The sequence below is a fragment of the Dreissena polymorpha genome, chromosome 5 (assembly GCF_020536995.1).
Source record: "Dreissena polymorpha isolate Duluth1 chromosome 5, UMN_Dpol_1.0, whole genome shotgun sequence".
Classification (NCBI taxonomy): Eukaryota; Metazoa; Mollusca; class Bivalvia; order Myida; family Dreissenidae; genus Dreissena; species Dreissena polymorpha.
Window position 1 is genome coordinate 93968236 of NC_068359.1, and position 14065 is coordinate 93982300.

The window sequence follows — 14065 nt, forward strand, 5'->3', positions numbered from 1 at the left end:
CTTCGACCGTGTGTCATGGCCTTTTTTGTTTAGCACTCTTCAATCATTTGGCTTTAATGACTCTTTTATACATTGGATTAAGGTCTTGTATCAAGACATAAGGTCATCTGTCATTGTAAATGGACATATTTCTGAGCCATTTGCATTAACAAGATCAGTCCGTCAGGGCTGTTTCTTTATCACCTCTCCTTTATGTTTTATGTTTAGAGCCCTTTGCTAAGGTTATTCAAGATGACCCACATGTAAATGGTATCAAAACTCCTGGTGGAAAGTTTCATGTGAAAATGTCCCTTTATGCTGATGACAATACCACCTGTCTATCAGATGAAAAGTCAATTTCCTTATTTTTTAAACATGTGTCAGACTTTGAAAAGATTTCGGGGTCAAGGTTAATTATAAGAAAAGCTGTGGAATGTTTTTTGGGGAAATGGAACTCAAGGTCTGATCATCCTTCCGGCATTTCTTGGGGAAAAAATTGCAAATTATTAGGTTACAGGTTTGGTTATGATTTAACAGATGATGATTTATTTCATGATTTATTATCTAATTTTGAAAGAATTCTTAATTTATGGAAATCTCGTGGTAAATCTTATAAGGGTAAAAGTTCGATTTTGAACACATTTGTTTTTTCAAAACTCATATATTTTATACAAGCTCAAATTGTACCTAGTCATTATATAAACATGTTTCAACATAACGTTGCTTCAACTTTATATGGGGCAGAAAATTAGAGCCTTTATCCCGCAAAACATTGTATTCACACATGTTAAAAGGTGGACTTAATGTTCCAAATTTAGAATTAAAAATCCATTCATTCTATCTATGTCATATTTTTAAAATAATTAATAAATACAATGCTCCTTGGGTAGAATTTGCTGTTTATTGGACAGGTTTGCAATTGAAGAAATATAATCCTTCAATTGCATCTAATAATATTCCTCATAGCGAAATTATTCCCCCTTTTTATGTTAAATGTTTAAGTGTATTTACAGATTTTGTGGAAAACTGTAAATCAAATGTTAATTCTCTCTGGACTGTTAAAGAGATTTATAATTACTTTATTGAAAATATGAATATTGAGCCAAAATGTGTAAGGGATTGTAAATTTGTAGATTTTAATAATAGCTTTAAAAATGTTTTTTTCAAGTGCAGTAGATCCTGAGTGTAGGAACACATGTTTTTCCATTGTTCATAATGCTCTTTTAACCAACAAATATCTGTTTTCGAGAAATATGATAAGATCTAGTAAATGCACATTTTGTTCGAAACCAGAAACTATAGATCATTTATTTGTTGAGTGTTATATTTCTACATCTATAAATAAAGTCGTATTATTCTTAATGCATGTATTAACTGCAGACAATCATAAACTGTCTCTCAAACAATTTCATTATCTTAATGTTGATAATTCATATGATAAGGAAATTAATTATGTTTTTCTTATTCTGCTGTCGGAGTCAAGACAAATAATATGGAGAACTAGAAATGATGTAAAATTTGACAAAAAACTGTTTAGTCCATTTGATCTTATTTGCAAACTTATTTATAGATTAAAATATCGCATTTTATTAGATTTTGAAAGATTTCCATCTGAGAAATTTGAATTAATATGGGGTAATTATTGTGACGTTAATGCAAATAAAAAAGTTGAGTTTAGATTAGACTTGAATCCTGCAATTTATGCTAACATTTAGTGGTATGATTGAAATATGTATATTAAGTTTCTCTCTGCTGTTTTGTGTTTTCTCTCTGATATCAGGATGGCAGCTGCGGGGCCGTTAGTGGCTGTTACTCGGGTTGTCATCCTAGATCAGAGAGGGAAAGTGACAGTGTTAATTTTGTGTGAAGAAGTTTTTGTGAATTGTATATTGTAAATTGTATTATTGCATCATCTCTTTTATCATCAGTATTCCTATGAATCATTTCAATCATTGTTTCATATATTATGTAACCAAGTGATGGGCTCATCTCATTTCACTCATTGAACTTTATTATCACTCATTTTTCATCACTATGTATTTCGACATACCATTAACACATTTTCATTCATGTAGGTCATAGGATACTTGACTAACCTCTCCTTAAGTAAAGAGGCTTTTTTCAATTTATTCGTTAAAATACATTTATTGTTACATAATTATTTCCGGCTTGGCCGGATGGTGGGGCTGGGGCGGGTGAGGAGTGGCACTGAAGGCTCTCACGTGCTTCAGCTCCATCATCTGGTTTCAGCTATAGACTTCTTGACATGTTTCTGGCGGACCATCACGGGGGCTGCTCGGGCATGACCTGGGGTGGTTCGCTGGGAGCACCTTTTTTCTTTTTGTTTGAAGTGTGATTTGTTAACATTTATATTAAATAAAACACCCTCTTTATCATTTTACTAATTAAGATCCGCTACATTTAGGTCGGTGACTTTTTATTTGATAAAACCGTTTCACTATTTCTCTAATTCTATATAACATCTATTTCATTATCTACGTGCAGACGTGAAAAGACTGTTACAAATTATATATTAATACATAAAACGTGCAGACGGTAAAAAGACTGTGTGTATCAATTAATTTTGAAATAATTAGTTTACTTCTTTCCTTACTATTGTTAAATATTATTTAAAGTCACCTTGTATACATTCATTTAATTTCTTTTAAGCGGATACTTGGGGCGTTTTACACCCAATTATGTGATAAATAAATTTTATGAAAAAGAAAAAAAAATCGCCTTTTACTAAAGATGTCCGTGCAGTGGAACATTCAATGAGTCTATAGACTTATTTCTGAAGTCCTGTTAATTCAGGATATGCGATAATGTGTCAATACATAAACCTTGGTGGCAGCTAGGCACCCGAGTCTAAATATATTGTTTGTTCTAAAAATATGGAACGCTTCACGAATTTGCGTGTTATCCTTGCGCTCCGTGGAAACGAATCTTCCATCTTTAGCTGACGAATCAGACTGTAGCAGTCTCCCGTAAATCTTCCATAAATTGACCAATCAAATTGCAGCATTCTTCCAATAACTTTCCATAAATCGCCATCTTGAAATTCTTAGCGAGAAAGCCTGTGTATTATTTGCGTATTAATTTAAGCACTTATAGAAATGTTATAACAACGATTGTTCATTTAAATAGGTGAGAATAATATCACAGTCAATAATGTCAGTAATCGTTTTTAATGTTAACGTGCACATTTGTAGTATCGTCTTGTTATTGTAGTGTACATATTTGTCGGATTTCGGACAGCCCAATCATCGAGTATTATTGTTGTGGTTTCGTGAGTACCCTTCGTGTAGAATACTGCTGTTTAGATGTTTATATGGATTTTGAACGTTTTCCGTTTTAATCATTTACCCCCCTTTCGTTTATACGTTAAATTGCACAGATGACAATGTTTACTTATTAAAATTAATAATATTTTCTAAATCTTTTTGTGTTTTCATATATAATGTTGTTACATGTACAGTCATGAATCTGCGTCCGAAATTCGAGCGATTATCCTCTGGGGATCTGCGGATGATACGCCGAGAGGTCCCTATGGTAAGCACAGGCAGCCTTCCGGCACTGTGTCAGTCACCAGATGTGATTGAGGATCAGGCGGTAGCTGCCGTGCGAAGATTGGGCGGCGATGTCACTAGTCGCCAGCATATCTTAGGGCAGTACACAATCCAGTTTGGAAAGTATAAGGGACAGACTTTCCACTGGGTTGTGGAAAACGCCCTAGGATTTTGTGCATATCTTGTTTAGGACATGAGGAAGGAGGTGCGGGTAGACACTCCTTTGTCGGCAAACAAGTTTGCCTTGAAGGAGTACCTCAACTCATTTCCACAAGGTAGTTTTAATAAGGAATTGATAAATTACTTGTTTTATATACATGTGTGAGACTTATATTCAATTTAGCTGTTCAATCATAATGTTATTCTATTTTAATAAGAGAGAAGTATGACCTAGTTTTTTATTGTACATCCACCTATCTGGAACATGAGGTTGTAAATGTTAGTTTTAATGTTTTCTTCTGATTTGAGACATAGTGTAAGCATTGTATGTTTTGATAATATTTAAAGTGTAATTTGGTTCAATATTAAAAAAAATGTACATGACTCGCTTGAGTAAATGCATATACTTCACATTCCTTATTTTATCAGAAGAATTTTTTTTTGCCAAAACAATCCAATGTTGAGTTTGTAACTATGTATTTTTGGTATTCAGTAGTTGTTTCTGTTTTATGTTCGTTGGTCTGTTGTTGTAGTAATTGCATATAAGGCACCAAATAACTTTTAACTGTTAAAGGCAAGGAGGCTGTAGAGCAACACAAGGCAAAGAAGGAGAAATGCCGACACCCACTGCCAGTACTCCAACCACCAAGGCAGAGCTGTTCAGCATGATGCCTGCTGACCTGGCCCGTAGGCAGTTGCGGGAACAGTCTGCCCGCCTTCGACCTCTCAGACCAAACCTTTCTCACGCAAAGTTTTCCCCCAGGAAGGAAATGAGCGATGATGTGCTTGTGTGGGAGGTTGAACAGATGGAGGCTGCTAGAAAAGGTAATTAACTTCTAATGCAAAATAACTAGTTATTTAAATACTTAAATCTAGTGTGCAATTATCATAATAACTGAATACATTTACTGTATTCTTTATATAATCAAAATGACTTTCAAGTGGAAAAAATATGTTGATACACGTAATTTGTTATTTTTTAAAACTATTTGTACAATAATTAATAATTATTTTCAATGTCATTTATTTGAATAGTGGTGCTGATGTTTATCCAACATGAGGTAATGATGTATTTTTCCGGTGTCTGTGATACCTTTTCTGTGAAATTATATATCCTTGGCTTTTGTTCTACTATATCAATAGATAACTGGTGTTGGTTGTTGTCTTAGTAATAAACACGTAGCTCCTAAACTGATAAATTTCACCTGCTCATTGTGTTTCTATTTTTAATATTGGTTTCACCTCAAGTTGTAATTGCAAGTTTTTTTGTATGTTTTTTTATTTAACAGATGTTTACCTTTATATTTATTAACCTCACAAAACACTTCTTTCTTGCTTCTTTTGCCTGCCTTTAATTGCTTATAGATAGCCTTTCATTTTATTTCTAATATGCTATTACTTCTTCATAGTTTTTAATTATTTTCATCATTCATCACTACAATCACACTAATTATGTCATTGAAGTGTCACTAACTGGAATGAATTAATATTTCTTAACCTTAATGCCAAAATTTCTTTTTATATTAAATATAATGTTTAGTAAAAAGTCTATACTTCTATTATAATTTGATGTATAAATTACAATACTGAATTGTATTCAAAAATTTGTTTATTGGAATAAAATGGTTAAATTAAATGGTTTAGACATTATTTTAGTATATAATTTAAATAACTATTGATTAAAATATATTATTTTATAGACATAATAATTTACAAATATATCTTGTTAATGGTTTGGAGCTTCTTCAGTGAGTTTTTCTTTAGTGCCAACTAGTGCACAACAGCCACCTGCAACCAAGCCACCACCAGCTACCATCACTGCCTCTCAGTCTGTATTGACAACCATGCCCCCTGGAGAGCCCTGTAGAGAGTCGCTAGATGTGGGCCATGGCAAGACAGTTAAGCTGCCACCAGCTACCACAACTGTCCCTTTGTGGACAACCAAGCCCCCTGGAGAGCCCTGTAGAGAGTCGCTAGATGTGGGTCATGGCAAGACAGTTAAGCTGCCACCAGCTACCACAACTGTCCCTTTGTGGACAACCAAGCCCCCTGGAGAGCCCTGTAGAGAGTCGCTAGATGTGGGTCATGGCAAGACAGTTAAGCTGCCACCAGCTACCACAACTGTCACTTTGCCGACAACCAAGCCCCCTGGAGAGCCCTGTAAAGGGTCGTTAGTTGTGAAGCAACCTTCTGCCTTCACAGAATTGATGAGGCCCACAGTAACAGGTATTAATTATTTTAATTAACAAAAGGTTCGCTCATTTAGATAACAGCATAAATTACAAAAGAAGTTATTGAGAAAAATGATACTTATGGATAATTCTAACACGGAATGCGACTTGTTTTCTATAGACAAAGAAGGAAATCATGTGTGGGTTATTCTGCAATAAATTATTGGCGGAACTTAATGTTTGGAAAATAGTTCCGAATTTATGAATAAAATATTGCAGTGCACATGCTAAATTGCGCTCTAAAAGAAATGTAATAAATGTAGCATGTATATTAGTGTAATGAAACAACAAATGGTATATTTGGTGATAAGTGACATAACCACGCCTGCAAAGAATGTTATTTGTTAAAAAACAAAATTAAGGAAACATTATAGCATGTCAGCTTTTCAGTAGCATCAATAAACATGATGTCATTTAGTTTCTACGATTGTTGTTATCAATGAAAGTGACGTCATTCGCAAAATATTTATGAATGAAAACGACGTCATATGTTTGTACAATTCAATGACGTCACTAAATAGTGAAATTTGTATAAAGAAGGGCAGAGTATTAAACAATATAGTTCACGTCCAAAAGCTTGAACCAAATCAATCGGAATAGTGTTAGAATCAAAATATTATTTTTCTTTGATGGTTTGTAGTCGAATAACCCACAGTAAGGAGTATAGATGCGTTTTATCAAATCACTAGTGATTTGCACTCTTGATTAAATTTCTACGCATCTATACTCCTTACTGTGGGTTATTGGACTACAAACCATTATAGAATATTATTACTTAACTCATATTTTTCATGTGAAATCAATTACTGGAACAATGGCTTGCAAGTATCAATGTTGTAGCTTATGTTTCTGTTCCTCCCAAATCATGACACTGCAAATTCCAAACACTCAAAATAAGTAAATATTAGATATTACAGAGACACTTTTCTTTAATTCCAGAATTTCCCTTCATCGAGAGCTGGCGCGCCTGTGTGCCAGAGGTGGACCAACAGTGGATCTCTAAAGCCCTGTTCACTTACAGCAGTAATGGCCACCCTGAGCTGGATGAAAGAAAGCTGGATGGTTTTTGGTATGACCCTCCTAAGTCCCAGACAATACCAAACCAGAAGCCAAGACTTGACAGGTGTGTATGATTTAAAAAACCATTAAGTGAAGCTGTTTTAACTCACAATATGGCTTTAATGGCTGCATTATGTGTTTTTTTTTTTCTTAATGTATGCATGTTATTACTAGAATATGTATAGTATATTTTTAGTGTTGTTATGCATGATTTTCTACTGCCTTTATTTTTTACAGTGTTTTGCACTTCAGTCAGCATTTGATATCAATTGACATAATACTTTTGGTGTTAAAAATAATATAAATTAAAACATTTTTGTATTGTGTGTGCTGGCATTCATTTTGGTGTCAATTATATATTTAGATATTTTGGACATCGCCTATTCCTGTGGCTTCCACTGCGGCTATGCAGGATGGCGCTGACCTGTTTCTTCTGCAAGGTTACTCATCTGACCAAGCAGGGCCTGTACCGGCTGACCAGGATAGTGCTAGACATAGATGCATTCTACATTCTAGCCACTGAGAGTTTGCACTGTGTCAAGTGCAAGAAAAATCAGATAGGCTGGAGTGAAGCCATCTTGGATCAGCTGGATCCGGCTACCAGGTCCACGTTTCCGGTACAGATGATGTACCATAGCGCATGTGACACTCGTGTCATATACTTGTTGCGTCAGCGAGGCTTAGGTAATCATGACTTTGTTAAGCTAAAGATGTGTATATATCTTCCCCAAATGAAATTTACAATACGGTTAATTTGAGTCACTCTGTCGGTCAGTTAGTCTGTCTGTCAGTTAGTCACCAAGTCTCCATAAAAAGAATTAAGTTTGAAGATAGAGCTTCTTCTCCTTGTCTTAAAGCCATACTATTTTACAACTTTTAAAACGAACCACACACATGTGCAAGTTTTGAAATGTTGCTGTTTCAGGTAACAGCCCTACTCAGCTACAGAAGCAGATCACTGAGCTTCACAATTTGAGGTGGACGAAGCAACAACTGCAGTACATGAACGACTGTTCTTTGTACCTCAAGTCTATGACAGCAAAGTTGATTTCCAAAACCGTCTTCGAGGAGCTGCCCAAACAATCTCAGTTGCCAACATACCAATGGTTCCTGCGTGTTTACCATCAGGAGGTTTTGTCTCGAGCAGAAGAGGTCAAGGCGGCTTTGACAACCATCTTTGGTCGAATTTTAAAGATGGACTCTACTAAGAAGGTATACATGGGTAGAAAATATTGAATTATACACTTTTAGAATCTGTTTAAGAAATAATATTTTTCTTTTTGATAATACGCATCTATACAACTTATTGTGGGTTATTCGACAACAAACCATCATAGAAAAATATTATTTTGGTTCTAACACGATTCTGATTGATTTGGTTCAAGTTTTAGGACGTGAACTATATTTTTCAATACTCTGCCCTTATCAGTACAAAGTTCACTATTTAGTGACGTCATTGAATTGTATAAACATATGACGTCATTTTCATTCATAAATATTTTGCAATTGACGTCACTTTCATTGAAAACAACAATCTTAGAAACTTAATAACGTCACGTTTATTGATGCTACTGAAAAGCTGACATGCAATAAATGTTTTCTGAATTACGTTTCCTAACAAATAACATTCTTTGTAGACGTGGTTATGCCACTTATCACCAAATATACAATTTATTGTTTCATTACATTTATATACAGGCTACATTTATTACATTTCTTTTAGAGCGGGTTTTAGCGCGTGCATTTTACTGCAATATTTGCTTTATTTATTGGGAACTATTTTCGAAACATTAAGCTCCGCCCATAAGTTATTGCAGAATAACCCACACTTGATTTCCTTCTTTGTCTATAGAAAACAAGTCGCGTGCCGTGTTAGAATAGAAAATAGACACAATAACCATAGAATAAAATTACAATTGTCTTAGAACTATTTTACATTTATTTCAGGTGACCAAGAAGCTGGCAGGTGAAGCTGCTCGGACGGCAGCATGGTCGACTAACGTTGGCAATGAACATGGCCAGGTGCTAATGAGCGTTATGACATCAATTGAAGGGTGTGGGTTAGACGACATGGTGAAAGGTCTCGTAAAACGCTATTCCGAGGCTGATGTCCTACCACCAATCCTGCTGTACACAGACTGCGACTGTTGCGGGAAGTCAGCACTGATGGACATTTTCAGGACAGCTTGGCCTGACCTTGTGGTGCGATTAGACGTGTGGCACTTCATACGGCGTCTTGCTGTTGGGGTCACAACGGACACCCACAGACTGTACGCGACATTTATGGGTCAGCTTTCAGCAGCCATCTTTTGTTGGGACAAGTCTGACCTGAATCTTCTCAAAGAAGCTAAAAGGCAGCAGCTTATACAAGCCAACATCACGGACCCGTCTGACTCAGATGTCTCTGTCCGTTTAGACCGTAAGGAGTTGTCCCTGCACTGTCGTCGGATGACTCGAAGCACAGAGGTCATCAGGGAGCGTATCCAGGCTGTCTTGGAGTTGTTCGGTGGTGACTCAGGAAGGGATACCATGGGTGTACCACTGTTTCATGAGCGTATCTGGGAGCTCTGGAAACAGCAGCAGAAGCATGTAGAGTGCATCCAGGACCCTAAAGGTGTACAGCTCTACACTCAGACGGGCACGCTGAAGAAGGGTGGCGTGGTGTTGCCTGTGTATCGCTGTGCACGAGGATCTACCTCCTTGGAGTCCTTCCATCTCCACCTACAGCGATTCATTCCTGGTAAGATTTATTTGTGTTCTTTTTTCTGTGTTTTAATTTAAGGTATAAATATATTAATTGCTATTATAGCCTTTAAGGTACAATATCATACAAAATAAAACCCCATTTGTTGCATGTTTCTTAATTCCAATCATGAAAGATATACAAAGACATGTAAATTAGTTATAATACTACTAATCTCTTGTTGAAACATACATCACTCTGTTGAATAGTGTTACGATCTTAAATAGTAACATTTTGTGTGATTGTTTTGCAGGAACCAGTGCAAGCGCCAGCAACTTCCAGACTTACCTGCTGGAGGGCCTGATGCGCTGGAACGCAGACCGGCAGATTGCTGCGACCAGCACTGAGAAGGAGACTGTATTGTATGACTCCAGATTGAAGACAGCAGCCAACAGACTGAGTCAGGAGCTTTTCAACAAGGATATCTTCCCGACATTCCAGCCACCAAACAAATACACTGATAATTTAAATTTCTATTTGCTATTTTATTCACACATTTCTCTGACATTTATTCTATATTAAACCAGATGTACATTGTGGAGTAAATCAGGCATAATTACCATTTTTAAGCAGATTACTCCTTGACATGAACCTATATCATATAGCGCTTAAGTTCTTACATTTTTGTTTTACAGGAGAGCTGATAGGTATCGAATACCTATACAACCAAACGGGTAAGCCTCTAGGTGCTAAAAACCCTGTAAATGAGGTGGAGCCTGATGACAGCCTTCTGGATGAGGGCTTTGAGGACTCCGCGGCCATGGATGATAATGATCCAACCATCCACATAGTGGATTCCTTTCTGCCTGCTTTGAGTCGTGAGAGGGCTCAGCAGATCATGCAGCAGAACAGGCCGTCTCAATCAGGTATTGAAGGAGAACAGTGATTATACTTATTTTCATGTTGAAATTAATGGCATGTTTGTGTTACTTTTGTTCAGAAATGTTGATTGTTAAAAGTTAGAGAGGGTGTTATAGTAGATGTCATACTTTAACAAAACTGTTCTGATTCTTTAAAGAGATGTCAGCGAAGGATGTGTATGGCCAGCAGATGTACAACGTTCCCACTAAGCTCAAAGCCAAACCTACCACCACGAGTGCCTCTTTAGAAACAACAACAGCAGCTTCTATGACAAGAGCAACAGCAGCTTCTGTTACAACAGCTGCAGCAAGTACTTCATCATTATCTGCCGTAACTACCGCTACATCAGCGTCGGCTATCGCTGGCAGTTCCCAACGTGTTGAGGATAAAGCTGAGGTAGGTTTTGATGAATGATATAATGTAATAAACTTAGGCATTCTGTCCTCAAATGATCACTCATTAATGTTTACAATTTTACAATTTCATGTTGATTAATAATGGAAACTAATAACTCAATATAAACATTAATATCTTTGTGTATTTATGATTACACCCATTTATAAATCAATAGGTATATTATGGAGTCAGCATGTTAAATTGGCATTTTAATTGCAGGAACTGTGCAAAATAAGCATAACACATGTACTTTTAAATTTTTAGTGCTCTGCTTATTTTCCATTAATACATTTCTTTCTCAACTGATTACCCATGCTTTCAGGACTCTATTGGACCAGACAGAGTTGCAGGTTATGGTCATGTGATGGACCTGGCTGAGTATTTGTTTCATTTAAAAGACAAGGAAAGTAAGGCCATCACCAACGCAGAAGCTGACCACATCGTGAAACTGTGGTGTAAAATGTCCCCTTACGACCAGTCGCCGTCAAAATATAAGGACCGACATCAGACCCAGCTGATCAAGGGACGCTTCAAGGCACCAAAGACAACCCGGATACAGCTGGTTCCTGGAGTCCAGAGTGTCAGAAGGCAAGAAAACTACACAACATCACATTAGTTAATTTTCAATTTATAATTTGTTATGACCCTTATTTGAAGAAGAGGGGGTATATTGTTTTTGGCCTGTCTGTCATTCTGTCCCAAAACTTTAACCTTGGTCATAACTTTTGCAATATTGAAGATAGCAACTTGATATTTGGCATGCATGTGTATCTCATGAACCTGCACATTTTGAGTGGTGAAACGTCAAGGTCATCCTTTAAAGTCAAAGTCAAATATATAGGTCAAAATCGCTCAAAAGGGGAAATAGTGTTTTTCAAGCACATCATTTGTTATTAATGTTCCACAAGTTTATCAGGATTTATTAGCAAATAAGCAACATGTATCAAACCTATTTTCACTGTTTTATTTCTGTTATTATTGTGTCTGTATTATTCATAAAATATAAACCATTATATTTAACAATTACAGATGTGCTTTGGCCCCACACCTTGGCCCAGCCACCTGGCCTGACTGTAACAAGTATCAGGAAGCCTTGCTGGTCAAGTTGTGCGCAGCCTTTCCGGGTTCCACCACCAAAGATGGCGTTCAACAGGCGCGGTGGCGGACAGTACTGGAGAAGTACAACCTAATAAGAGAGATGGTCTTCAACAGTAAGCGCGTGATACAGAATACACGCATTCAGCTGTCTGATATAAACCAGCGCACCTTGACTGCTTGGTAGGTATTTATTGACTAGTACGGTACACATATACATAAATATTATCGGCATATTATAATATTTCATTAACATTTTGAGTCAATTTATATATTACTTTATTTATATGACAATAATAATCGATTAACATAAGAAAGGCTTTTTATGCCCCTTTTTAAAAAAAAGGGGGTATATTGTTTTTGGCCTGTCTGTCATTCTGTCCCAAAACTTTAAGAAATCTTAATGTTTTGTTATACCTTTTGCAATATTGAAGATAGCAACTTCATATTTGGCGTGCATGTGTATCTCATAAAGCCGCACATTTTTAGTGGTGAAATGTAAAGGTCATCCTTTAAGGTCAAAGGTAAAAAAAAGAAACAAAGCGGCGTATTTGGGGGTATTGTGTTTCTGACAAACACATCTCTTGTTCTTGTTTCTATTAAAAAATATATAGATTATAATTTATATATGTGTCTGATTTCAGGTTCAGTGCTTGTGGAAAGCGCAGAGAAAGAACCTTGCTGGAACAGGGACTTGCCCTTCAGTCAGTTCCACTGGTAGCGCCTGAATCACTGCCAGCGCCCCTTAAAAGGCCAGTTTCCTTGGAAATGGGAACCACTGAACCACACAAGTTCCCCATCCAGATCACCACGAAAGGCTCCCTCATTCATCAAGTGCGCAGAAGAATTCTGCCACCAGATGAGGTAAAGCATGAAGTGCCGGTGCCCATAGCACCAGCCCCATTGGTGCGTTTTGTGACTGCTCCCGCCCCTGACCTGGCACTGACTTCGACGATTTCAGCCCCAGCCGAATCTTACCTGCCATACTCTACAAAGCATTACAGGAAGAGGAAGCTGGAGGCTGAGCAGGCAGGGGAGTTCCGGAGACAGTACCACAAGAAACTGCCCTACCGCAGCTGCAACAAATGTTTTGATGACAGGAATACGGGTGGGCACAAACAGTACTATGGAAATTGGTGGTGCCCCTTCAAGTCATCAGAGTCTTATGAAGAGTGGATAGATGCTCTTAAGTTGAAGGGCTATGGAAAGAAGAAACCAAATGAAAAAAGTTAAACATTAATAGCTGGACATTCATCATTCACACTTAAACAATATCTGGATATAATAGCATTTTCTGACACTGTGCTTTTGGGCTTATAAAACAACAGTATTAACATTTACTTTAACGACAACAGAATTAATATCAACTTTAGTAACAATTAAACAAATCTTAATGCTGCCTAGCTTTTATTGAGAATTACACAGTGGTTTATTCATTTGTGTTTTGCATATATAAAAGCTAGAAGGTCCTAAGCCCTTATGGTACATGTCACAAGTAAAGTGACATCTGCCTTGAAAAGCAGAGGGAGAACGAATTGTGTTTTTTAAAGCTTCGAATAATGTATTTACACATTTGATGTTTCTTTACTTTTGGAAATAGTTAATTTATATGACATTTATAATTGCAACCAATATTGCTGTTAACGGGAACTTCCTTATAGTGTAAGCAAACACACCTTTTCGCGTGAAGAGGAAATCCAGGTTCAAATCCTGGTGGGGATCCCAAATAAGCAGCAACTCTTTTAATGTAAATAATGCACAGAATATTATTTGTTTTCATAGTGAATGGATTTTAATATTTATATTAAAATTGATACCAAGATGTTTTTTTAATTCTGTATCACACACAAGCACACACATAGTAGTAATAATGTTGTTATACTATAGGATTTATGAATAATATTAGGACACTATCATTACCTTCAAACTATATTAGACCTCAAAAACAAAACCTCAGTATTCTGACTCGTTTA

The 14065-nt window shown here is 36.5% G+C and overlaps 2 protein-coding genes across 2 annotated transcripts; both read left to right on the forward strand.

Moving 5' to 3' along the window:
* The first annotated feature begins 5458 nt into the window (after positions 1–5458).
* Positions 5459–10262, forward strand: LOC127831471 (uncharacterized). The gene is made up of 6 exons (XM_052356456.1): positions 5459–5933; positions 6878–7061; positions 7362–7681; positions 7923–8209; positions 8945–9737; positions 9994–10262. Exons 1-6 carry the CDS (start codon positions 5552–5554, stop codon positions 10260–10262), a joined length of 2235 nt encoding a protein of 744 aa, XP_052212416.1. The 5' UTR covers positions 5459–5551.
* Positions 10263–10326: 64 nt separating this feature from the next.
* Positions 10327–13459, forward strand: LOC127831472 (uncharacterized). The gene is made up of 5 exons (XM_052356457.1): positions 10327–10606; positions 10759–10997; positions 11320–11585; positions 12027–12275; positions 12737–13459. Exons 1-5 carry the CDS (start codon positions 10327–10329, stop codon positions 13323–13325), a joined length of 1623 nt encoding a protein of 540 aa, XP_052212417.1. The 3' UTR covers positions 13326–13459.
* Positions 13460–14065: the final 606 nt, after the last annotated feature.